At 50.9% G+C, this 25,507-nt stretch overlaps 1 protein-coding gene across 2 annotated transcripts in view; it reads left to right on the top strand.

Moving 5' to 3' along the window:
- WDR7 (WD repeat domain 7) overlaps window positions 1-17,239 on the top strand; it is a 363,988-nt gene extending 346,749 nt beyond the window's left edge. For both annotated transcript variants that reach the window (XM_075532929.1, XM_075532930.1), the window contains 2 exons: window positions 4,271-4,375; window positions 14,639-17,239. In XM_075532929.1, the coding sequence (XP_075389044.1) occupies window positions 4,271-4,375; window positions 14,639-14,842 (309 nt within the window). In that variant the 3' untranslated portion in view covers window positions 14,843-17,239. The remainder of the gene's footprint in view (window positions 1-4,270; window positions 4,376-14,638) is intronic.
- Window positions 17,240-25,507: the final 8,268 nt, after the last annotated feature.

Below are 25,507 nucleotides of genomic sequence, written 5' to 3'. Positions count from 1 at the left end.
TGCATACTCATGTTTTATGAAGCTCCACTCCCAGGTGATGTTGATTTTCAAGGTAGGAAAATGTTCTGTTGGGTTCTTTACCCTCTTTTAAAAAAAAGTGATGAGACCTGCAAATAAAAACAAATACAAAATGTTCTTTTGCTCTTGTTCCCCCTCTGAAGATGTGTAGGCGTGCCGTATTTTTTTAGGGTATTTTTTGGGGGGTGGGTGGAATTCAAGGTTGGGATTGTCATCTGGAAGCTGAATGGCAAGGACCCAGGAAGAGGCGGCGCTTTGTGAGGAGAATGCCCTCCTACAGACTGGCTTCCATGACCACTGAGCAAACCCTTCTCGCCCCTCTCTGTTCCACAGGCTTCACTCTGCTGCTTGGCAGACAGAGCGCCCCCAACAAGCCTGCGCATAGTGACAGCGTCGGCTCCTTCCGTGGCTCTCTGGGACCAGGCAGCAGGGTCCCCTGCCAGGGGGATTGCAAGATTCCCCTCCATTGTTCATAGCACGTCCTGAATTAGATTGATTTCTTTATATTCCATCCCTATCATTTCAAGGCAGCAATTTCATTTGGAGGGGGCGGATAGAACAAGACAGGATGCTCATTTGCATATCAAAAGCCCACCAAACTACTCTTTTTTTGGAAACCTGTTGTTTGGGAACTGGAAAATGCTCTTTCCCTTGTAGCATGGTCCCATCACAAAGTACTTTCAAGCCCGTTCAGGTGCTGCCTGCCCTGATCTCACAAGTTCTGAACAAAAGGCGGGGCGGAGATGTGCATGACCCTGGGGCTGGAGCTCCCCTGCAAGAGATCTCCAGCGGTTCTCCTCCCTGAACCGCCTAGGACATCTGGTGGGGGGGGGGGGCTTCGTCGCTCCCCACAAACCAACTCCTTGCCACCGAGCCCATTTCCAGTGTGCACAGGCACCCTCAAGGACAAAGGGGCGTACTGAGGCTGTAAATCTGTACCGGACCAGAGAACCTCCTTTTCTCTTGTGAAGCAGCTGGTGGTTTTGATCTGCTGACCTTGCGTTTAGCAGCCCAGGGCACGACCCCGTATGCTACCAAGGCTCCCTCGGCTTCTCTCTGGGTTGCTATAAAAGACAGCCCCGTGGGGCACTTACTAGTAGTGCACACACTGTACGCTGTGTGCCTCTTCTGATGTAAATTGTAGTTCTCTTGCGCCCAAACGGATGTTCATGAACTAACAGGATTAAACTCAGCCTTTGCTGGGATCCCAGCAATGAACAGAGCCGTCATTTGGAGAATGAGAATGAAGTATGTAGTACTAGACACATAGACTGAGCCTCCGTTTAGATCTGAAAGTACTGACCGTCAAGCAAACATATGCGCCGTTACATAGTAATTCTTGTTACGTGGTAACAGAAAACAAGGCATGATGATGACGATTTGGGTAGATTAGCATAAGAAATTCTAGCAAGAACTTATTTCCCAGGATCTTCTCAGTGAGTTATGCACTGGGCTGCTAACAACGAGGCCTGCAGTTGGCACCAGCCCCCTGCTCTTTGGGAGAGACACAGAAAGATGAGACAGTCTGTCGAGAGTTACAGCACCAGAAACCCACAGGGGCAATTCTACCCTGTGCTGTAAGGACACTGAGTCAGGACTGACTCGCTGGAAGTGAGTTTGCTTTCAGAGCCACTAGATAACCTAATGAACGCTGTCTTCAGGTAACACCGAAATATTGCTGACGCTGGTGTTCTAAGTGGTCGCCCTCCATGGATGATGAAGGTCTCAGATGAAATTCGAATAGACCGATGGCTCCTCCAAAGAAGCAGATGCACAGAGCATCCCGGGCCGTGAGGACTAACTTGGGAGGCTTCTCACGAGAGTACAGGGACGTACATGTCTGCCTTTACACATCCTTTACACATGGCAGCTTAAAGACATCACTGTTGATTATTATCGACGTGCCTGGTGGCTGCTGAGACGGTGCGCCTCTCTGTTTGGAAATCTAGAGACTCAAAACCCAGAAGGCAGATCAAGTCCTTCTACACAGGTTTGGACCATAGGGCGTTCAAGAAGGACCAGTCTTCCTTTAAAAGGGCCTTGCGTCTGGCCCCTCTTGGGAGGGATTCTGGGATCCCTGAGCATGCAAGGAAGTGATTTTTGGGCAGAATGAAGCCCAAACAAGGGTCCTGGCAGAAGTGGCCACCTCCACTCAGCCCTGCCTGATACCGCCATACAACAGGAAAGGCTTGGCTTGGCTTCCAGTCTTCTGAGCAGATGCCGGAAACCTTGATGCTGTGTGCACTCTGCTCGCTGAGGCCGCCGTGCGGAGCAGACCTTTCATCTGCAAGCTCCTTTGAAAGGCCAGGCTTTGCTGATAACCAGCTCAATAACCATAAAGTAACCTCAGATCAGCTCAGGAGCCAGCAGCACGTCAGATTTGCAGCGTAGCGGAACTTTTACTTAAAGAAAAAAGTCCCTTCCCAATGAGCTTACTTAGTGGACCCTGGAGGTGGAAATAACCAGTTTTTCCCATGTCATCATTGGCTCTCCTCCCTTCCCCTGCACACCCCCCCCCCCCCACCAGGGTGGTGAGCTACAGTAATTCTCACTCTGGTATAAATGGTGTTAAGCTGATGGTCTGGGAATAATTATGAAGCATGTTCACTCCGCTGTTTAAGTTAGCACCACATTATCGGGCCAGCACCATGGAGAGTTACCGCGTCTGGTTAATACACTGTCACCATCTGAAATTCGTGTGATGTCCCTGGGCAGCCCTTAGCTAGCCAATGCCGATGCTGGTATAGGCGGCCAGGGCCTTTCCCCTCTGTGCCTTCTCGCTTCTCCATTAAACAATGTGCTCAAGCTACATGCTTGCTTAGATTTATCTGGTCATCAATTTAGTAAATTCTTAAGTATTTTCACATTTAATATTTGAGGGAGCTTCAAAGAATTCATAGAAACATTTCAATATAGTTTGAGTTGACCCCCCCCCAAAGCCTTTTGAAGCCCCTTCATCTTTATGTATTACCTGATTTAAGCTTCACAAAGTCCCATGAGGCAGGTTTTATCACCATCATCATCTTCACCATCCCTGCTCCATAGCCTGGATGTTCTGAGACTAACTAGCACAGAGGTTCAGTCACCTGCCCAAGGCACACGGTCAGTAGAAAGAAGAGGACCCCGGGGCGGGGCAGGGGAGGGGCTGGTTATGCGTTGGGCTGCAATCCGCAAGGTCAGCAGTTTGAAACCACCGCCCAACCCTGACCCTCAGGGGAAAGATGAGCTTGCTACTTCCGTCTTTCCCACTAGCAAACACTGTATAAGCTGGACTGAAGATTGTTTAATGTTCAGTTGGTCTTTAATAATTGAGTGGATGGTGATTAATACAATGTTCTGTTAATTCTCTGACTATCAGCATAAGCCTTGAGTCTAATTTTTAATTAGTAAAGGCCTTTTAGCAAAGATCTAGCCTAAAGTCCAGTGTCCTTTTCTTATCCATGGTTAAATCAACGACAGCTATTTGACAAAGGCTCAACGTGATCCTGGCTAACTTGCTTTTAATAGTAGTTGATTTACATGTGTCTGCGCCTCCAACACACATGCAGGGGTGTTTGCTAGTGGCGGCTGCCTGTGCTCAGACAGCGTTTAGGTGTGGAACAAAGCCTAAACCATGGAAATTGGAAGGATCAAGGAGCTGGCATTAGCACCTTGAGCTCCTTCCAGAATGTTGTGACACAGCTTTAGTTGTCTTTCATTGAGAGAGGCCAGCTTCCTGGATAGAATTGGTGTCCATTTTTTGCCTTCCTCATGAACTGTAAGATTCTTTCCTGTAGTGGACATGGAGCCTGGGTGGTGTAGTGGTTGCACATTGGGCTGGGATCTGCAGGGTCCGCAGTTCAAAGCCACCAGCCACTCTGGGGGAGAAAACCAGGGCCTTCTACTCCCATAGTGACTCTCAAAAAACAAACAAACAAACAAAAAAAGAGTTACTCTTAGAAACTCACAGGAGCAATTCCACCCTGTCCTATAGGGGTGCTATGAGCCGGCCTTGGCTCCGTGGCTGTGGGTTTCCTTTGGGTTTGTTAAAGTGGACGTAAGGGGATGTTCATTGGCTGCACCAGGGACAGACTGAAACCCATTGATATATCGGTGAGAGAACTTTGACTGCTTTTCCTATTTTTCTATCCTGATTTTATAAGCAAAATGTAATAAAGACTAGAACAGCATCTAATATCTGTGAAATGATGTCTTAGACATGCATGCTTTTGGTGTGCACACATTAAATAAGGACTTCTGGGTTTTATTTCAGACAATTCATGGACACAAGGGACCGATCACAGCGGTGGCTTTTGCTCCTGATGGACGATATCTTGCCACCTATTCCAACACCGACAGCCACATTTCTTTCTGGCAGGTAAGCGAAGGCATTTCATGACGTGCTTTAGGTGCGAGTTGACTCTATCCCACTGAGCTCCTGCCCCCCGCCTCCTACCCCCGCCCTCCTGCCATCTCCTCTCCTTCCCTGCCTGCCACAAACATCCAGTACTAGGCATTGACTAGCATGCAGGGCGCCAGGGGACACCGTTTGCAATCTGCACAGGGCCCCTTCTGGGCCATTGCAGTGCGAGAGGGGAGCCTGAGAAAAAGCAGCCTGGGCAGGCTGCCAGGAGCTGAGGAAGGGGAAGAGGAGGAACAGCAGGTAGGAGGATTCAGAAGTCAGCACGGGCGTGGTGTGCGGCCCATCTGGGCAGAAGTGAAGTGGTGGTCAGGCAGGGAGCGTGTCAGAGCCCCGATGCAGTCTCAGGTCTGCCGCTCTGACCCTTCATAGGATGAAGGGAAAACAGTGAGGACTGTCCCTCTGTTCGTATTATCGCTGTGCGGTTTGGATCCTGGACTCCCCACAGAACACTCCCTAAAGAATCCGACCACCATTGGCTGGCAATTCATGGCAGTGTCCACATTTCATTTTGAGTAAAATAAATACTGATTTTGAGCTGTTCATTTTTATAACATCTGATTTCATTCTCATCAGGAAATTTCCATTGCATTTTTACCCCCTCACATCTTTTTAACTAACTTACTCCTTTGGTCCTGAGAAGGAGCCCTGTTGGTGCAGCAGGTTAAGCTCTGGGCTACCAACTGGGGAGTAGGTATAGCTGCCTCATCAGCCCCTCACTCCACAGTGGAAAGATCTACAGCCTCAGGCACCTTCCAGAGCACACTTACTCGATCTGGTAGGCCTAGGAGTCAGAATCTACTCCACAGCAGTGGGTTGTGTTCTTCCTGGTAAGTGTTGTCCTTCCCGCCTCCCCCATCCCCACGCAAATTAAGATTGTGTTGTTACCTTCAAGGTCCGAATCTATTTTATGAGCTTGGGTCTTATTGCTTTGAGGGCTTAAAAAGTTTAAGCAAGGCTTCAGTACAACTTGATGCTGGTTTGAAGAAATCAATAGCTAATAAGATGTAAAATGGATACAATAAATTGCTTAATTAACAACATGCTATTAAAGCACGACAACTTCCAAATCTGTCACGGACTTTTTCTACTCTCCGTCTGACTTCATTGTCCTGTCTGTTTTCTCATTATGCTTCATCTGGAACATATCTGCAGCATCTTAACTAGCTCACATTGTCTCCCGTCCTCCGTGGTCTCACCTGGGCTTCATCTTCCCTAGTGCGTCCTTCCCCAGGACTCTGACTTTCGAGGGCAGAAGCCCCAGAATGAGCCCATTAGCTGTCCATGAAGTGGGCCCTTAGAGCAAATGTTCCCTTAAAGCGTCTACCTGCCAACGCTTGCTTCTGCTTAGCCTGACGTGGTGGCCTCTGTTATAGCAGCTTGTTCTCTGAGGTGAACCTTTTCCTATTATATGTTCTCATCCGTTCTTGAGGCGCATCTGTGTGAAGTTCCATTCAGTCTGCGTTTACCAAGTGTCAAGGGCAGTGGGAGTCCACGGGGGACCGGGGCTCGATTCCCAGCCCGTACACCGAGCGCACCCACCAGCTGCCCATCAGTGGTGGTTCATACGTTGCCGTGATGCTGAGCAGGCTTCCGGTGGAGCTTTAGGACTACGGTGGACCACGGAGAACGACCTGGTGATCTTGCTCTGAAACTCAGCCGGCAACAAGACCCTGTGGGTCCCGGTACTTCTGTCCCGAAGTGGTCGTGGCGCAGGACAAGGCACCGTGGGGTCACCGTTACCTGGGTCTCCTCAGAGGCAAGCCCCAGTCCTAAGCGCTGGCCTTCCCTGGAGAGGGCTGGACATCGTAAGTCAGGGGTCCCCTGCTTCTCATGGGGTTTGTGTTCGAGCCCGGCTTTCTCCTTTTGAGTCTCCTCACGCTTGTCCAACTTGTTCCGACTATGAAGGCTCATGTGAAGGAGTTTAGCAGTTGGAAGACTTTTCCAGGATCCCCTAAGAGGTGAGCTTGGTTTATAAAACATAGAAGCACACCCACGCGGAACGTGCTTCTCAGCAGGAGACCACGTGGGCCACAATTGCCCAAGGACCAAGAAAATGTTCAAAGGAAAATAGCCGAGCACGGAAACAAACTCGAAGGCACCTTTGCCTTTCTCTGCTCTTTAACCACACTGCTTCACAAACCCATGACTCGGGAGATGGTGTTTTGAACCCACGGACACACGTGGAGACATGATTTATTGGGGGTGGGGGCCGGTTTAGGTTAGGGCTCTTCTCTGTGCAGACAAGGTTGTGCACAAACCTCTTCCTTGGTCTCTTGAGTAATTATCCAACCAGTATTTCTCATTAGCACTCATTGCTCAGCCAACCTCTTAATAGTCGGTTGCTCTAGTAAGGTTGTGTGTTAGTAAGACTTCATTAAGTCTTCCAAATCTATTCCAGTGCGCTTCCTGGAATCCCGTGTACTTGTTACCGTACATCACGAGACGCGACCGTCGGCCTCCACGTCCATTGGACGAGCTCACGATGCAAGGCAGTGGCAGTCCTTTCCATACAGCTTTCTGGATCTGCTGCTGCTGCTGCTTTTAACCTTTATTTAAAGATCACTTTATCGGGGGCTCGTACAACTCTCGTTACAGTCCATGCATTGATTGGATCAGGCATAGTTGTGCTTCTGTCGCCATCATTCTTTTCTATACTCTTACATTCTTTTGTTGTTGTTTTATAAATCATTTTATGTGGGGCTCACACAGCCCTTATCACAATCATACCTACATCCACTGCGTCAAGCATATTAGTACATTTTTGACATCATTTCTAAAACATTTTCCATTGAGCCCTTGGTATCAGCTCCTCTTTTTTCCCCTCCCCCTCTTGTGACCCCTTGATAGATTATAAATTATTATTTTCATATCTCACACCGACCACTGTCTCCCTTCCTCCATGGATTCTGTTGGTCTTCCATCTAGAGGGGGGTTTGTGGTTATGTGTCAATCATTACAATTGGCTCCCCCTTCCTCTCCACCTCTCCCTCCTTTCCCCCAACCTTCTGGTATTGCTATTCCCATTCCTGTGCCTGATTCCATGTGTCGTGAGCACTTATCTGTACCTGTGTACATGCTCTGGTCTACTCCGAAGTGAGGCAGCACTGGGGTCATGACAGTGGGGGTGAGGAAGCCTTGAGGAACCAGAGGAGTATTGTGTGCTTCATCGGTGCTATGCTGTGCCCTGGTTGACTCTTCCCTTCCCCGTGACCCCTCTGTGGGAGGATGTTCCATTGTCTGCAGATGGGCGTTGGGTCTCTGCTCCGACCCCACTTGTTCTCAACACTATGTTTTTGTTTATTATGGGTCTTCTGATGCCTGTTACCCGGTCCTGATGACACCTCATGATCATACCGGCTGGTGTGCTTCTTCCATGTGGGCTTGTTGCTTCTCTGCTGGATGGCTGCTTGTTTAATTTCAAGCCTTTAAGACCCCAGACGCTATCTCTTTTCATAGCCAGGCACCATCCGTTTTCTTCACCATATTTTCTTATGTACCCATTTTGTCTTCAGAGATTGTGCTAGGATGGTGAGCATCACAGCATGCCAGTGTATTAGAACAAAGTGTTCTTGTATTGAGAGAGGGTATGAGCAGATGCTGAAGTTCCGGATCGTCTTAACTTCAAGTAAAAGACTGCTGTGCCTCTGGGAGGGGATTCATTGCATTTCGTGTGATGTCTCCACCACTTGTCTGTCAGTTTGCCCTACTGTAGTGGCCTGTGTGTTTCTGTGATGCTGGAAGCTCTGTCATTGGTGTTTCAAAGGCCAGCAGAGCAGATTTTGGTGGCGCTTCCAGACTAAATAGATTATGAAGAAGGAATCAACTGCCCAGTGCAAGGGAAGGAGCAGCCGGAACCCTTATGTTAAGCACACCATTGCCACACTGTCAGATGGCTCTGGGCCTTCCACTGAAGAACGTCAAGACTAAGGCGGGGTCGTTTTGGCATGCGGAGAGGGGGCCGCATTTCAAATTCTGACATTGGTTTTAGAGTCAATGAAGACTGGTGTTGACTGAGTGGCACTGATGTACTCGCCCGGAACACCCATGTGTGTGGAAAACACAAGGTGCCCTGCGGAGTACCTGGGTTTGTGGACTTCAGTGCTGCAGCTGATAGGTGACCTCTGGGAGAGACTTCAGTTCCAGGTGAGAGGGAGCTTTTAGGGAGGTAGTCTGAGAGGTTCCTCCAGTCTCCACCAGGCTCACCAGGATTTGCTTATTGTTCTACATTTTCCTCCCGTTCTCACTGGGCCCTTCTGTCGTGCCTCCTGATAGAGTGGTCACTAGTGGTAGCCAGCACCGTCCCGTCCTTCTGGTCTCAGTAGAGGAGGGTTTGTGGGGGCCGTCAGTCCTGTGGATTCATTGCTTCCTTAGTTTTTGGGTTCCCTCTCCTTTACTCCAGATGGAACAAAACCCAAAGTTGTACCTTTTCCGATGGCTGCTCACAAGCTTTTAAGGCCCCCATTGCACTTCCCCAAACTAGGATAGAGAACATTTTGAACTGTTGGGCCAATTGGCCTAGATGTCTCTTGAGATGTAGCCTTAGAGCTCAGAAATTCAGTCTCATTAGGTGTCTGGACAGGTCTCAGCGTTTCCATCACTGTGCCTCCATGAGCTCAGCTACCTCTGTATTGATGAGTATCCATGCAGCACATAGACACAGACGCCTCCATCTGCTCCTGCACACATGCCCACCTGCCCTCCCACCTCCCTACTTACGTAACCGCTCTCCAGTGTTTATGGCTGTTACTCTTGCTGCAGAACTGTGCCTGTCATGTAACACGGACCCTGGTTGTCCTTTATTCTTACCTACCTGGCTGTGTCTTCATTCCCGGGGTCATATCATATTTTGCCTTTCCTTCACCAGAGGGGACACATGCCCACCATCTAGTGTGAGTCTTATCTCCCATCGTGGGCACACACCAAAGTGTGTGGCATTCTATGTGTCTACCTGTTCTTGATATTCATTAACAGTAATACCATCCAATATTCACCTTTGGCGATCAACTTATTTCAGTTACCAAAGCATCCTCCACATTCCCCCATGTTATAGGAAGTTTTGTGGATTCCTCATTATTCTTTATCTTTGTATAATCCGGACCACATTCCGATGCATTCGCCCACTGATGGACACTCAAGTGATTTCTGGCATTTTGCTATTGTCCGGTACGTTGCAGTGAGCATGAGCGGGCATGTGTCTGCTCCCGCCGCTGCTCTGATCTCCCTAGGATAGAGACCTGGGACTGAGGGTCTGGGGCCTTGTGGTATTTCTACTTTTATCTTCTAAAAGAAGGGCCATGCCAAGTTCCACAGTGGTTCTGCCGTTGGACAGCCTTCTGATCTCCCCACAACCACACCAACATTTGTTTTTCTCATCAGTGTTGTTTTTGAGGGGGCTGGGGGGGGGTGCTGTCCCACCGTCACTTAGATCTGGGTCTCTGATGGTTAATGGTCACGAGCATCTCTTCATGTGCTAATTAGCCGCCTGGGTATCTTCTTTGGCGAAGTGTCTGCTCATCTTGCTCAGTTTTGATCGGACAGCTTGTCTTGTTGGTGAAGTATTAGCTATCTGTATATTTTAGCAGCGATGAGCCCCTTGTCACAAAAATCTGATCCAGTCTGTAGGGTTTTTTTTCCACTTTTGAAGAATACTTGGGTGTTGAGTGGAGTTGCTTAGCAGCCGTTCGCACACTTCCATTCTCTCCAACATCTCCTTTCCTTCCGCGTGGGTATCTCCTTTTAGTGTGCCCAGTGAGCAAGGGGAGTTGGTGATGAGGTGGGTTGCATCCACAGGTCTCACCCCACCCCTCCATCAGATAAATCTATCTCTTCCGAAATACTAACAACAAATTGTGTTAGTCTGGGTTGACTAGAGAAGCAAGTTCATAGACACTCGTGTAAGAAGGAGCTTTATAGACAGGGCAGTTGAATATGGAGAAAACATCCCAACCCCATCCGGATCAAGTCCATAAGTCCGATAGTAGCCCATACATCTGATACCAATCTATAAAGCCCTATTGAGACTCACGAAACACATGCAATGATGCCAAATGCAGGAGGATCACAGGCCAGTGGGTGAAAGCATCTCAGCGCGGGCAGAGGTCTCCACGGGACTCCTCTGGCTCCAGAGCTCCAGCGTACTTAACTCCTTGTGTCTTGTCAGCAGGGGATATCTCGCAGGGAGTGAGCGAGCGTCCCAACTCCGACAAACTATCTCCTTAGCACCTCCAAATGAGGTCATCAAGCTGGGTGCAACCTGATTCACGGACTAAACTCCACCCCTTCACTCTTACGTCTCAAATTGACAACAGATTATGTTCCGTACATACTTGTGTATAAGCTGAGTTTTTCAGCACGTTTTAATGCAGTTTTGTGGTAAAATTAGGTGCCTTGGCTGATATTCGGGTCGGCTTATACTGGAGTATATAAGGTAGCTACCACATAAATTGAGGAAGGTAATGGTTTTATTTATGGGTATGCTATTATAAATATAGTGCTGTAAAAATGACCTGGAGGTGGTATTTGACCACATCTGGCTTCACAAGGGGAGAGGAGAAACAAACTCAACATCAGGCCAAGGCCAGTTCTTCCTATGATGCAGAGGCCAGACATGGCCCCACCCTCTCTTTGCCAATTCTGATACCAGCCATCCCTCTCAAGTCATTGTGTACTTCTCTGCTGGTTTGATCATCTGTTGCAGTGGCCACACGGAACCCCAGACCATATGCATGGTGATGGCGTCAGCAGGCTGCAATTCTGGATCAGACATGTGAGAGATACAGCTCTCTGACCGGGAGTGCCTCTTCTCAGCCACACAGCCCTTGGCCTCTGCCCCAGTCAATGTTAATGCTGCTCATACATTCAGTGGGCGCTCCACTCAGCAGTAAGCTTCAGCCCGAGGCATTTGGCTTTAGCTGTGGGTGTCAGCAATCCTAGCTCCCTGGACAAATGCCCAGGAGGTGCACCCCAAGTGAGCCTCCTGCCCCTCCTGCCTGCAGGCACTCAGCTTCCTTGTCCCACTGACCTTTGAGGAGAAGCCCGCCAGTCTGCTCTTGCTCTTGGTGCTGCTGCTTCTCCCGGCCTCTGCCCTGGCCTCACAGCTCTGTGTCCTGCATCCAGGAGGCTCAGGGTAGGGGGCTCAGGGTACAGTGTGGGCTCTGCTGCTGGCTCTTCTTTCGTGGATGGTAGGGAGTTCTTGATTCTGAAGCAGCTCCCTTTCAACCTCATGGGGTGGCAAAGCAGACCTGTCGGCATGTTGGAGTTCCACATACCCTATTTACATGATCCCACCCCTCTCCGTGCCATGAACTCTATGTACATCACTAGCCAGACATCCAGTCCCCTTGGTGGCCCACAGACACCTCGCATTTGCGTAGTCCTACCCAGTCGTGTGGTGGGAGTTACAAAGACTATCTGGCCATTTAAAGAAAATACATGAAAGTGATGCCGGCCTGTAGACAGGAGCCTGAAGAGCACCCCCAGGGCCCGAATGGAAAGGCAGACAGTGCAGCTGCCAGTGAACGGGAGCCATTACGGGTAGTCCCTTATGGCTGTGTCTCCGTGTGTGTGAGATGTATGCAGGAACGGAAGCGTCTTGTTAACAGTGGTGGTCTCTGCTCTGGGCAGTGAGATTTCCGGGGATTTTTGCTCCCCTTCCCCATTTGAATTTTCTCCAGTAAGCTTTTATCATCTGTGTGAGCAGAAAGAACGCTTCTGCAGCCCCAACCAGAGCTCCAGGTAGTTTCACGTCTCCAGGCCTCACGGTCCCTCACGGGGGCACAGTTTGTCCCCGGAGCTGGTCCAGCATACCTTCATGCCCTGGGACACCGCCACTCTTTCCACAAGAATTCTTTGAGCGCACTGGGGAAATGGATCCTGACCTTTGCTACTTCCGTTCATCCCTGATTGGAAGAGGCTACAGGCTAGTCCCTGAGGACCTGACGGTCATTAGTAAGGGGGTCATTTCATTCCAGCTGTGTTCTCCTCTGGACCGCCTAGCACTTCACGGAGCTCTCTTCGGGGCAGGGGTGCAGCGCTGTTGGATCTTCCCAAAGGCATTTGTCAAAGGAGGGAGGACGGCTGCAGAGGTGGCTTTGTTTGATGGTTGGTTTGCTTGCTCTCGCGCCATCTCCAGCACTGCCACGAGGTGTTCTCTCCCTGGTCGCCTTTCTCTGAGCCCACCTGCCCTGGGCGTGAAGACGTACAGATATGGACGTGTCCGAGCAGATGGAATGCCCCTAGCATTTGGAGCCACCAACAGAAGTCAAGTTTTGTACATATTGTCTAAGGAAATCCCTAAAGAATGAGACATACTTTATAGTTATTTATCAACTGAGAGAGTAGATTTAAAATAAGCCTAGCCTGCCTGTTCACATTAACTAGCAATTTTCTGGCTCGTTTGGAGCCAGTGTGCCCAAGGACAAAATTATGGTGGCCTCTCGCTCTTTGTAGAAGCGAGAATGATCAGAAACCCATCTCCCCGTTATGTGCCGTTAAGCGCTCTGAAAACCTCCAGAGAGCAGCCCGGCATTGATGGGTGGATTTCTCCCTCTCCTCTCCTCTCCTCTCCTCTCCTCTCCTCTCCTCTCCTCTCCTCTCCTCTCCTCTCCCCTCCCCTCCCCTCCCCTCCCCTCCCCTCCCCTCCCCTCCTCTTTTCTGGAGTTTGGAGGGCAGGGTGGGAAGGAAGGAAAGAGGGATAACTGTCACGTCCTGCTCGGTTTCCAGTGTGTGATGAACTTTGGCGGAAAGAGTTAACTAGAACCACGCATTTGGTTTTAAAATGTGACCTCGTACACTAGTGATTTTTTTTCACCTCTGTGTTGTGTTCGGCACTATTATTAATGCAGGAAAATCAGTAACATTAGTCATCTTAAAAGGGTTATTACTCAGGATGATTTAAATTGTGGAAATGTCAGCGAGGCTGCACACGGCCTGCTAGAGATGCCATGATTCACGCCTGCTGACACCCTCCCGCTGCCGAGAAGGCCCGGCTGATGGGCCGAGCTGATCCGCATGCCAGGTGTGAGAGCAGCGCCCGGCCTTCTGTGACGTCTAGAGTTTGCCAAGGTCTCGGGTGCCGGCCACCACTGGCCATGAGGTCACAATCTACATGCTCCCATCTTGCCTGGCAGAGCGGGGTTTTTACCGGAGAAGACAACTGGAGATGAACAGGAGCACCCAGGAAAAATATTATTTCCGAGATTCCGGGTTCGTTTCCAGTACGCACCCCACACCATTTATCACGGCGCAGGGGAGGCTTCCGGGAAACCACGCGAAGTGCAATTCACAACAGAAAGGTTCATCAGATGGCGTCCAAGATTCAATCCCCTGACCCGAATGGTCCACGGGCCCTAACTGGCAAGTCACTGTTCTTAAGGGACCACATGAGGGTGGGAGGGACTTGGCCAGATGCAAATACCAGCTCAAAAGAGATCACTGTCAGTAAGTGCTCAAAGTGGACGGAATTTGCCAGAAGGAGCCAAGGGGAGGGTGGAAATGCACTTGCTCCTGCTTCCCTGCAGAGACACGCGCTCCTGCGGCGCCTGGCTAGCTAAAGGAGGGGAGGCGTGAAGGGGTTTTGCTCAGTGCCCACTGTTGCCCAGTCCCTTTGGATTTGGTCCTGCCATTCAACTCCTCTGGTATCACTTGGCTCTGCTGTGGTCAGCCTGTCCACACCTCGAATTTCTCTGTGTGTGTGTGTGTGTGTGTGTGTGTCTGCGTGAGTGTGCACGCATCCCAGGCAGACATGCGGGAACAAGTTCAAGGACACCCTGGGGTGCCCTTTGTGGTGCTTGTGAGCACCTGGGGAGCTGCCTCTGGTCCATGGTGACCGCATGCACAGTGGATCAAAGCCCTGCGCGGTTCAGCACCATCTCCATGGTGGCTGCAGCTCCGTGGATCTGCGTTGGCTAGTGCTGGGAAGTAGATCGCCAGGCCTTTCCTCCAGAGCACACAGACTCACTGTCACGGAGTCGATGCCGACTCGCAGTGACGCTATAGGGCAGGGTATAACTGCCCCTGTGGGTTTCCGAGACTCGCTCTTTGCCGGAGTGGAGAGCCCTTCTGCGAAGCAATGCTCTGCCGGTTAGAAACGAGCTCCTTGCCGAGTCTGAGTAAGCTCTTAGTTACGTCTGAATCTCCTCCTGGAGGAGATGGGGACTGTCCATCAGTGTGTGTCCCCTAAACTCATCAGTGTTCATGTGTCGCCCTGTCTCCCTCCAGATGAACACCTCACTCCTGGGAAGCATCGGCATGCTGAACTCGGCCCCTCAGCTGCGCTGTATCAAAACCTACCAGGTGCCCCCCGTGCAGCCTGCCTCCCCCGGCTCCCACAACTCGCTCCGCCTGGCCCGCCTCATCTGGACCTCCAACCGCAACGTCATCCTGATGGCCCATGACGGCAAGGAGCACCGCTTCGTGGTCTGAGGCCCCGTCCTGCACAGCGTGCCCCTGCCCACACGGGCGTCATAGGGCAGGCCCGTCCGCAGCACCTCTGCACGGTTCTGGGCAGACCCGGCTTGCCACTCATTGACTAGAGCATGTGCACAGCGCCACCAGACATGGCCGCCCCGTCACTGCGTGGGTTTCCCACCCCGTGTAGGTAGGGCAAGGCGGTGGTTGGTTCCCATTGTTGGGCGCCACAGAAGCCTGGCAATCAGTCAACACTGTGATTGCAATCCCAACCCAGGTCAGCGGTTTCAGGGACACCCCTCCACTGAAATACCTGGAACTGCCCTCTTGACATTGGGTTTAGAGGTATAGTGGCCGTCAGAATTACCGAAATTCTTTCTCTAGGTTACCTGAAATGTACTATTGTTTACCAAGAAAGTTCTGTGTTTACATGCTTCTGGTTTTCTTTCTCTTTCTCTCAGACTCCCTCCCTTCTTTGCCTTCTTGCCCTCCTCCCTACCTCCATTTGTCTGTCCATCGATCCGTCCATCCTTCTTATGTGGATCAATGGAATTCCACGTGTTTGCTTTCTCTCTTCCCCTCCAGTGATCGCTTGGAAAATCATCTCATTTCCTAGAGTTGAGCCACAGCTTTCAGAACATCCAAGCTGTGTGAGCTTCCTGAGAGAGTAGCAGAGAGCAATGCTTGCCCTGCAGAGTGCCCTGCAGAGTGCCGACAACCCAGCCACCTCCAGGCTCGTGACTTGCGGAAGTGGTCTCACATTCAGATCCTCACTGCTTATGATCTAGAGGTTAACCAGGCAGTGGAACCAATCTCTTAAGGAACTCACTCTTGTGAGAAAGAAGTAAGGTTGGGAGCAGTTGGTTTGGTTTAATGTAGACCCTACCTGACTCTTTCCTCGGAAGCTTCCTGAAGCTGCAAGCACCGTGTGGGTGGCGGATGCCCTCATCATGGCATCATCACAGGCCAGCCTTCAAGCTCCCTGCGGTCCGTTCAAGGAAAGCGAAGAGGTCATCTCTCTCCAACAGGGCCCCTAGAAAGTTAGCTCCAGGACCCTCTGTAGACCCCGGGAGTCGGTAGTGGAACAAGCATTGCATTGGGCGTCCCTGTTTCCTCCGCGTGGCGCTGTCATCACATACTTTGTATGAATTAGTCCTAACAAACTTTAATCTGTACATAATTTGGGGGTTGGCTGTTGGAGTACAATGGTCTCTTAAAGAGAAGAGATAATTTCTTAAGGTTCAGCGAAGACCAGGCCAGGTCTACAGGGGAACCCAGAGTGGGAGCTGTTCATGTACAAAGTCAGGACGTAGGTGATGCGCAGCTGCCAGGCCGGGAGCCTCCTGCTGTGGATTCCTAAGGAAGGTAGGAGGCAGTGAGGACCGCGGGAACGCCCTTTAGGTGCTGCTGTGACGTGCGCTGTGCCTCCATGACAGCTGTGCACCGTCCCTTTGTGTAGACGCTGGCCGTGTGCTCAGAAGTGACTATGCCCCATGCATGCACATTGTATGTATAAAGATGGTGTATGTACCTTCCAGGGACGAAGGGACACCCGTCTCTTGTCAACCTTGTTTGGTAACCATGCTCTTGCATCCAGTAGACAGCAACGTGTGGTAAAGTGGAGGTGCATTTTGCTTTTTTTGGTGGGAGAGGGAGCTCCCCAAGTCTTTTCTGTACCCAGCACCCGTTTACTTCATGAACCTAACAGAGAATTAATTTATTCCTGACTACACAGCTGTTGTGGAGTGACGGGTAGAAGTGTACCTTCTTTGGGGGGAATTTTTTTTCTTTCATTTTATCAGGAAAATGACTCCCGGGACCAGAGGCAGGGCCCCACACATGCGCGTGTGGCTGCCCCGTGGACATGGCAGCAAAGCCGTGTGGCCAGATGCGGGGGCAGCCAGTGGCGAAAGCAGGCCCGCCTTTCACCCTCTGCTGCACACACAGGTGCCTCACTGTGTGGGTACCACCCGGAGGTGGGGGTGAGCCCCAGCTGTGATACCGGCACCTCTAACTGCTCCACCAACAGTTGCATTCTTGTTACTACAAACCTCTTTGAGGCTCTTTGGGGAGCGGGAGCCCCAGCCCCAGCCCCAACCCACCCCCAGCGTGGACCGCTCGCCCTGACGTGCACCCTCTATCTTGTGGCCCAGTAGAGGCTTTTAGTGTTCTATTGATTTTGTTGGCACTGTATTTGGACTTGTCCTTGTAAATGTAGAGACCTACGTGGCTTCATGGGTAATTTACAAGCAAAAGATGACATGGCGTGACACGTGTATGGCAATGTTGTCGTGATGGAAGTCCCTGTGTACAGCGAGCAAATTATTAACATGCCTCTCCAGACTTCCTGAGGATTCCTCTCCATAGAGTCTCCCCGTCGCCGTGTGTAAAATAAAAACAAATTGTACCCGAGATTGTGGTCTTCCCTCTTGATTGCATTTTCTGCTGTTCACTCTTCTCCATCACCTGGTGGAGCTCCAAAGCGCTTCCTCTCCTCCCTCTGGTTACTCGTCCTGGAGTCAGAAGCCGCCCTCCTGCAGGGCTCACGCTCAGAGAACCTGCCAGAGAGACTGCCTGCCAGGAACCCACCAGCCCCCTCTACGGCCCGGGCACAGAACTGTTGCCCGAGCTGCTCCTAGAGAGACTGCTACTTTTATCTTGTCAGCCTCGATGGCACAGGCCGGCTGCCCCCGGGGAGCTGGGTGAGATCATTCCCTCGCTGCTTTTCATCCCCCCCTCCCCAGGTTTGGAGTTGGATGTGGGTTCCCTGAGGTAAAGGGTGGAATGGGTCTTCAGGAAAAGCAAAAACAAAACAGGTCACCTTTGCTCACAGGATTGTGTGCACGTGGGCAATGTCCTCCTTTTCTTTGCACCTCCAGAGACGGGGGCAGCCTGAGTAGAGGCAGCCGCTGGATGCAGACGGCTGGGCCCCTCGGGTGCCCAGGGAGTCGGTCCAGCCGCTGTGGTCACGTCAGGCACTGACTTCAGCGTGTCCTTCTAGGGGAAGAGGGCCAGCCCCTGTGTTGTATGATTGGTGAGCACGTAAACGGAGCAAATGTGGAAAGGGCATGACATTAATAGGAAGGTAAAGCCAAGCAGTGCCGGGTGAACTTTCACCTCTCACCCCGTCGGCTGACTGACGGAGCCGAGTGAGGAAGAAAAATCAATACTTTGGAGCCAGGAGGGAAATATTTCCAACGTCTAACTAGAGAATGTATTTTGACAAGGCCAAGATAATCCACGCTGCGCAGGAGAAAGAAAAGAAGGCTCATTTTTAAAACGTGACACTTCAAGGTGTTTCTGTGCAGTGGCTTAGAGACCGTCAATATACACAAATACCAAAGGTCACAACAGAGAAGCCAGCAGAATTTCAACAATTAGATGCTTCCTCCTCTGGGCTGTTTACAAACTTAAAAAAAAAATGATGAAGATTTGTGCTTGTCATTTTCCTTTAAATGAACTCAGCTCACGATGGTGTATTTGGGCTCATCCCTGCTTTTAATCAAGCCTTAACAAGGGCATCCTTGTGAATGTTGAGAGGCGGCGAGGGGCTGGCGGCTTTGGGGCTCCTGGATGGTCTTTTGAGTGATTGTATCGCACTGGGCTAAGATCTCTGCGTTTTGTTTGGGGTTCACGTTTCTCCTGCCACGGTGGCATCGTAAAGCACAGCCCCTCCTTCCCATTTCATTCACGTCTTTGCATCAGCACCTCAGTCCTGTATCTTTGGAACTCGGATGGCTTCTAGTTTCCATCGCCCCTGTAAGCAAATTACTCATGAGAGGAGTCTAATTAGTGCCCTTCTAAGCGAAAGGCTTAAGCAATGCGCTCCATTCTCACCAGCAAGATTAGGTCCATTCATTCTGCAGACAGATGCTTCCGTCAAGCAGGTATAGATTATTTTCGTTCCCACCGATAAGACAGCCAAGAAGTCGAACAGTGCCCAACCTTCCCGCCAAGCCAGAGGACAAAGGGATCCGGAGTACTCTGCGGATCGAAAGCCCCCAACTCGAGTGCTTGCTCATGGCCATCAGTAAGCTGGCTCTAAACATCCACATGCCTGGGATTATTAAAACAACAGGGGAAAAGGCATCCTCAAGTTGTATAGCCTCTTGTTTTGGGAGGGGGGTGGTTGGGGGGCCATCCATACCCATCATCTCTGAGGAAGTAGATCTGTTGGAGATTTTAAGTCTCTTTTCATCTCAATAGGAAAACGGGCAGTCAAGACGCCGCTGCCGTGCTCTGAGATGGCCCAGGGAAGACCAAGAGTTGAGTACACCCTGGTTTGTAGGAAGTGGCCAGTCTATTGTGTGGATCTGTTCCGCCCAGGAGATTGTGAATGTATATACTTGGGAGACTGGCACATGGGTAGCAGGCAGTGTGGTACACGGCACCTGCAATGACTCCATTCCTTGGGAAACATTGTGGGCTTTCTGTTTTGCCTTCTCTCTGGACCCCAGTGATACGTATGGACCGTGTATCTGGTGGAGACCCTTATGGTACGAACCTGTTTGCCATGTTGCTGGTCCTTGCCATCTTGGTTTTTCTGCAAAAGTTGTAGACATGGGGGAAATGGCCAAATATATGCCAGTGGATATGAGTGGTTTTTGAAATTTCGACTCATCCTTATGAGAGGGCGTAAATGATCTCTCTAAAACGTGAGTCCTTCCCACTAGCATCTGGGGTGACTTGAGTTGTTTGTAGATGTCTCTTCCAAACACACATCCAGCAAGGTTAAACAGGCCCTGTGGAACAGTAGAACGTGGATTTCATCATGTCCCCAAAGCAAAAGAGGAGGGGTAGGTTCTGTTGTTCTGACAGGTGTTGGGACGACTTGGTGCTTGTTTACCCCGCATGACCTGAAGATTGACCGGGCCGGCAACTCTCTTAGGAAAACGGAATCCACAGTAAAGAAATGTAGCCAACGAGCATTCATCGAATGCCAGTGTGTGCGAGGCCCGAGTTGAAGTCTCTTCCTGCTGCTGCTGGTGCTGAGCCCAGTTGTGATGTCGCCGAGAGAACACAGTAGAATAGCAGGGGCTAAGCAGACGTGGGGCAGGAGCAATGAGAACCTGGGCTGATGAATGCGGCCGGGCTCATGTCCTAGCAGGCTTCACGGAGCGGCGGTTGTCAGGTAGGAGATGGTGGAATCTCACATTTTTACATGATCTGAATGGATGTAGGGACTGCAGACTGACAACCTCGGGGCCTGGCTGAGGCAGGCCCTCAACCACCCAGATGCCTGTGGCCTTGAAGCTTCTCAGAGCAAGGCAAAAAGACGACTGTGACGAAGGACGTGTAAGCTCCATCAGGCAAGAGGCCAAAGACTTCTCTCGTCAGGCTTTCACTAGTTGTCCAGACTTGTTTTCTTAAAAGTTCTGTTTGCTTTAAAATTAAGTGATGCACGCTCTATACCCTGAACTCCAGTGTCTAGCCAGCATGGCCCGTCAGATGCCCGCCCCAGTGCACTGCCCAGCACGCGAAAATGGAGGCACTTATTGCCCCCACCTACTCGGCAGCCTGCTGCCTGACATTGCCTGGTAGGAGATTGCTTCAGAGCAAACAGGAGAGCAGGGTTGCCCCAGGCCCCGATCCCTGTGCTGACCCCAACCACATCCAGTGATGGACACCTTTGAAGGCCATCAAAGCTCCAGAGCCTCCTTCCCATCCCTCCCCCTGGCCCCGTGGGGTCAGCTGAAGCCTGCGTTGCAGCTGCATTGCCTTGAACGCCTCCCTCTGCCCCATGCTCACTGCCGGACTCCCTGCAGAGGATCTGCTACCCCTAAGAACTAACTCAAGCCAAACCCACTGCCACCCAATTGACTTCTGTCCCCCAGTGCCTCTAGAGGACAGAGTAGCAGTGCCCCCACGGGGTCTCCAAGGCCGTAAGTCTTCATAGGACCCGGCAGCCCCATTTTGTCCCAGAGAATTCTGGTGGTTTGCCACCAAGGACCTTTCAGTTAGGGGTTGAGTGCTTTAACCAGGTTGCCACCAGGTTTCCTTGATCGTGACAGCACCGTGTAAGCTTCCTACATGCAGTGCACTCTTGTAGCCTGCCCCCGGGGAGCCCTGCCACTGACCCTGGGCACCAGGAACGAGCCCAGAAAAGCAGATTCTAGCAGCAGAGGGAGCTGGGTCTCCCTCTGACCTTGGGCAGCAGGCATCCCATCGTGGTGGCAGGTTCAGGGCCAGCAGGAGGGGCGTGATGGTGACAAATGGCAGTGACAGACAGGTGGAAGGGAGGCACTGGAGAGTGAGAGTATCAGGCCGGCACAAAGCGAGGGGCCACGGGAACTAGAAGGACAATGGGATTGCATGGCTGTGTCTGGGTCCCCTGGAAAAAGACAATGAGAAGCGGAGGTGATTAATCACCCATTACAGGCTAGCTCTGAAAGCCAGAGAGACTTCTTGGCAGCATCTATCGAAAGCCTCATCGCCTGCCCCTGAAACCACGTTGAGCGCTGAACGAAGGACTTAATTCTAACAGAGGGAAAGGTCCAGGGGACCTTGAACTCAGCCTCTGCAGGGCTGCTGCACTTCCCTCTACAAGGCTTGACTGGGAAGGGCTAGGACTCAGGTCAGTGAACACCTGGAATGCGCAGATCCCGTGACCTGCTCTGAGCCTGCATAAGGACCGACTCGACCCTCTTGAAAGTGAGTATGCACCCCTTCTCTTGGGGGGGTGACTATGGCCTCGCTCCAGCAGAACAATGCATTCTCATCACCCCCTCCCCTCCTCATCTGCCCAGTTCAGTAGGAATAAGTCCCAATACAACCTGGCAGCCAAAGTGCCAAGCCTGCCGAGAGGAAAATGACTCCATCCAGGAAAGATGTGAGACCTAGCTAACATGGACCCACAGGCACTGGGAAAGTTAGAGGGCTGAATCTTAAGGGTGCTCGGGCCAAGAGAGACCGTATGAACTTAGACTGCAGAGAGCTCCTTGATAACAGGATTCAACACCCAAGCAAGGGCCCAGGGAGATGGCTGGCAGCAAGCAGCTCCCCTCGGAGAGAAGGAGGTTCAAGCTCCAGGAAAAGGCCGAGCAGAGGTGCCATGTCGGATGGCAGAAGACCCAGCAACCCAGAGTGACAAGCCAGCTGGAGTAGCTGCCCTACGTCCGGCCTGGAAATCCACCAGATGACTGGAGAAAGGCAGGGTGGTAGCATCTGGTCCCCAAACCAATATGAAGGTGGCATCCTCATCACAGGCCAGGGTGAGGATAAGAGAGACTGTCCCAGAAGGGGGCTTCTGGGAACGATGGGGTGATAGGACCCTGGGGTGCTAGTTCCATTGATCACAATGAGCAGCAAGGTTGGAGTGGTAGCCAGAGGGGGCCTGACTTGTCAAGATCTCTTTGGTGATGATAAATAACACCTGCCATCCCTTGGGGCAAGATCCGAGGGCCAACAGTGTATACAACCAGAAGAAACTCAGGATGGATGGTGAGAGGCTGGCGGCAGCCACCCCAATAACTAAGCAAAACCGCTCAGCTGCTTGGTAGACAGGAAGGGCCCAGTTAGCAGGAGGATCTCGGGGACACCCGTGGGTAAGGGTCCGCACCCGCTCCCTAGCGAGCACCTAGAAGCAATGTTAGCAGTGGCGCCTGCCAAGAAAGGGGAGACTTCCGAGTGGACAGCAGAGGAGTGGTGTCCACGGGCCAACAACAGGGATTGTCGTCTGTCCCACTCCCATTTCTTTTACAGGTGTCTCGGAATCCTAGATGAGCTACTTCCACACTTTAAAGCAGGTGGATCAGAGGGAGGCAGGGGGTAAGCTGTCGTGGATGCTGTGGTGTGCACGAATTCCTCCAGGTGCTGGGTTGGCTGGTACCCACACCTCTCAGCCGGGGGTTGAAGAAAACCATTTCCTCAAGGCCACGCCCTCTTTCCCCAGTGACTAGTCAGTCACGAGGCTACACAGACTCAACTGCATTCATTGAGGTTCTTCATCCTGAAGCCCACTGGTCTTTCCTCAGTGGTGGGGCTCCCCGCCCCAGCTCCCAGTGGGCTTGGCCAACACCTTTGTCGTTGCATCTGCCCTAGAGCCCTGCCATCCTTGCCGCCTTCCCACAAGGGCTGCTCCCTAAAGCACTTCCCAAGAAGCCCTCGTCCTCATGCTGCATCTCCTTCCCACAAAATGAGCCCTGTGAGGGCCAGGCTCAAACCTGCCGCCACCACCCAAGAACGGAGTCACTCTCAGTGACAAATCTCCTGCTGCCCCAGTTTCCTCATCTGTAAGATGTGGGACATCATCACGCCTACCTCCTTCTCACAGGGATTAAAAAATGTTGAGGAAGGCAGGGCCTAGACTTAACAGTGTCTGGTGCCGAGTCAATAAAATACATGGTCCCTTATTATCCTTGTGAGGTCTCCTTACGAAATCTGTCCAGTCTGCTTCTGAGTGACAGGAAAATAGGCTGTCTCATTACATTTTTCCCTCTGTTTTTCATTCCTTTCTTCAGCCCAGATCACAGCGTCTACTTCACAAAAGCGAGGTGGAAAGGAACAGGTATTTCTGAGAATTCTTCTTGTACCCAACACTGTATTTGGTACATTCATTATTCTGTTGAATCCTTAATCCTGAAGGCCATGAATTATTATCTCCTTTTCACAGACGAAAAAAATTGCAGGTCACATAAGATAAATGATCAAGACTGCACAGCTAATAAAGGGCAAATCCAATATTTGGATCCTGGATGCTCTGCTGCCAAGGCCAAGGTCCTCTGTGTCCTCCCACAATCTCCACACACACACACACACACACACACACACACACACACACACACACGGGCGAGCGCAGCAGGAGGCAACCCCCTGTGGTCTCTTAGAAACAAGGGACAGACCAGTGTCCCACTACGCCCTTCTGACTTGATGGCCGGCGTGCCAGATTTGAAAAGGTCTGGAGTTCTCTGACTCTCACATGTGAGGAATAGCACTATTTGACCGCGAAACAGTTGTGTTTACATAGATGAGCTTTAAATTGGAATGCCCTCCAAGGAGTGATTTTAGTACAACTTGGGGAGCTGCTTTTGTTGTTCCTCTCCTCTGATTTGGGTTTCTTTGGGGAACTAGAATTTGGTTTAGCGAAACCAGTCCTCAGTTCCCATTAGGTACTGCTAACTGGCCCACCTCTATCCTGGGCTGCACGGGGTTTCTTGTTCCCCTGGCCTCTCCTGGCCCCAGTGCTTCTGGGGCTGCTTCCTTAGGATGCTCACTCTCATACTGACTCAATAAAGAACGGAGGAGATAGAAATTCTGGTCTCATAGCTCAAGAGTCCCTGTCATGTACAAAACATGCTCTAGAAATTCATGGACTTTGTCACGTGTACTCTGGACACACTATCAAGAGAGACTGATCCCTGGACATCATGCTTGGCAGAGGGTCAGGGAAGAAGGAAGGCCTGACGAAGATGGATTGACACAGGTTCAAACATAACAACTGTGAGGACGGCGCAGCCCTGGGCAGGATTTTGTTCTGTTGTAGCTCGGGTCACTGTGAGTCAGAACTGACCCAGTGACACCCTTCCACAACCAAGAAGTTAAGAGCTAAAAGTGGATCAGAGTTTATAGGGCTCACCTCCCAGAGGACTTGAACATACATCTAGACCATAGGTTCCCAATTTTATTTGGCATTCCCCATACCCGTTACAGATTAAAGAAAAAAATGTTCAGCACTGTGCCCCCACGCTCATCCCGGGAAATTACAAATGTTTGTTCAATAGCCCATGATCCAAGATAAAGTGTAGGCATCTGCTTTGGCAGCCCTCCCAGATTGTTCCGTGCCCACCAGGGGGCGGTGTTGCCCACTTTGGGATACACTGGTCTGCATAGAACTATTACAGAACTTAATCTCTTCACTTGTCCAGCATTCGCCAAGAAAAACTCATAACAGACTATTCCAATTGCTTCCTACACATTGCATTTATGAAACCTTAGCTTCCCATCCTAGAGGATCTCCATCCTGGAAATATCGGGCTCTATTGGAGCGAAAAAGGACACACACATAGGCCCACACATGGTAAACAAAGTTAACTTTGCTAACAAGTCAAGTGGCCTGATTTGAGGGACTAGGTGGACTTTGGATTTTTATTGAAAGAACATGCATTCTTCTACCTACATCCTCTATACCCCTGACACTTAGCATTGTGCCTGTTATTTCCAAACCATGTAGGGAAGGGAACATATGAGGCTTCTAGAAAACATTAGTAAGTGATGAACTGCAATTTAACCTTTCACCTTGGCTCTGGTTTCCTTAACAGCTGGACCAGAGGTGGATCGTTGTTGCTAGTTACTATTTCAACCAGCCCTGACTCATGACAGCCCCACAGACCATAGAATGGAGTGCGACCAGATCCAACACCACCTTCGTGATCATTGGTCTGCTCAGGTCCGTTGTTGCTTCTGCTGTGGTGTTTGAGTGCCTCTTATCCCAGAGCCTCATCTTCTAGCACGACACGGACCATGTTCTGTTGTTACCCTTAGTGTTCTCATTGGTTAACTCTCAGAAGAAGATGATGAAGTCTTCCTTTCTGGTCTTAGTCTGGAAGCTCTGCTAAACCCATCCACCATGTGTGTGACCCCTTTTGTTATTTGAAACAGTGGTATCCCAGCAACACACAAGCCACCCCAGCACAACACACTGACAAACTGGTAGTGGAAAGGTGCCTTAAATAGCCCTAATCA

The sequence above is a fragment of the Tenrec ecaudatus genome, chromosome 15 (assembly GCF_050624435.1).
Source record: "Tenrec ecaudatus isolate mTenEca1 chromosome 15, mTenEca1.hap1, whole genome shotgun sequence".
Taxonomy (NCBI): Eukaryota; Metazoa; Chordata; class Mammalia; order Afrosoricida; family Tenrecidae; genus Tenrec; species Tenrec ecaudatus.
This window is presented reverse-complemented; position numbering and strand designations above follow the sequence as displayed.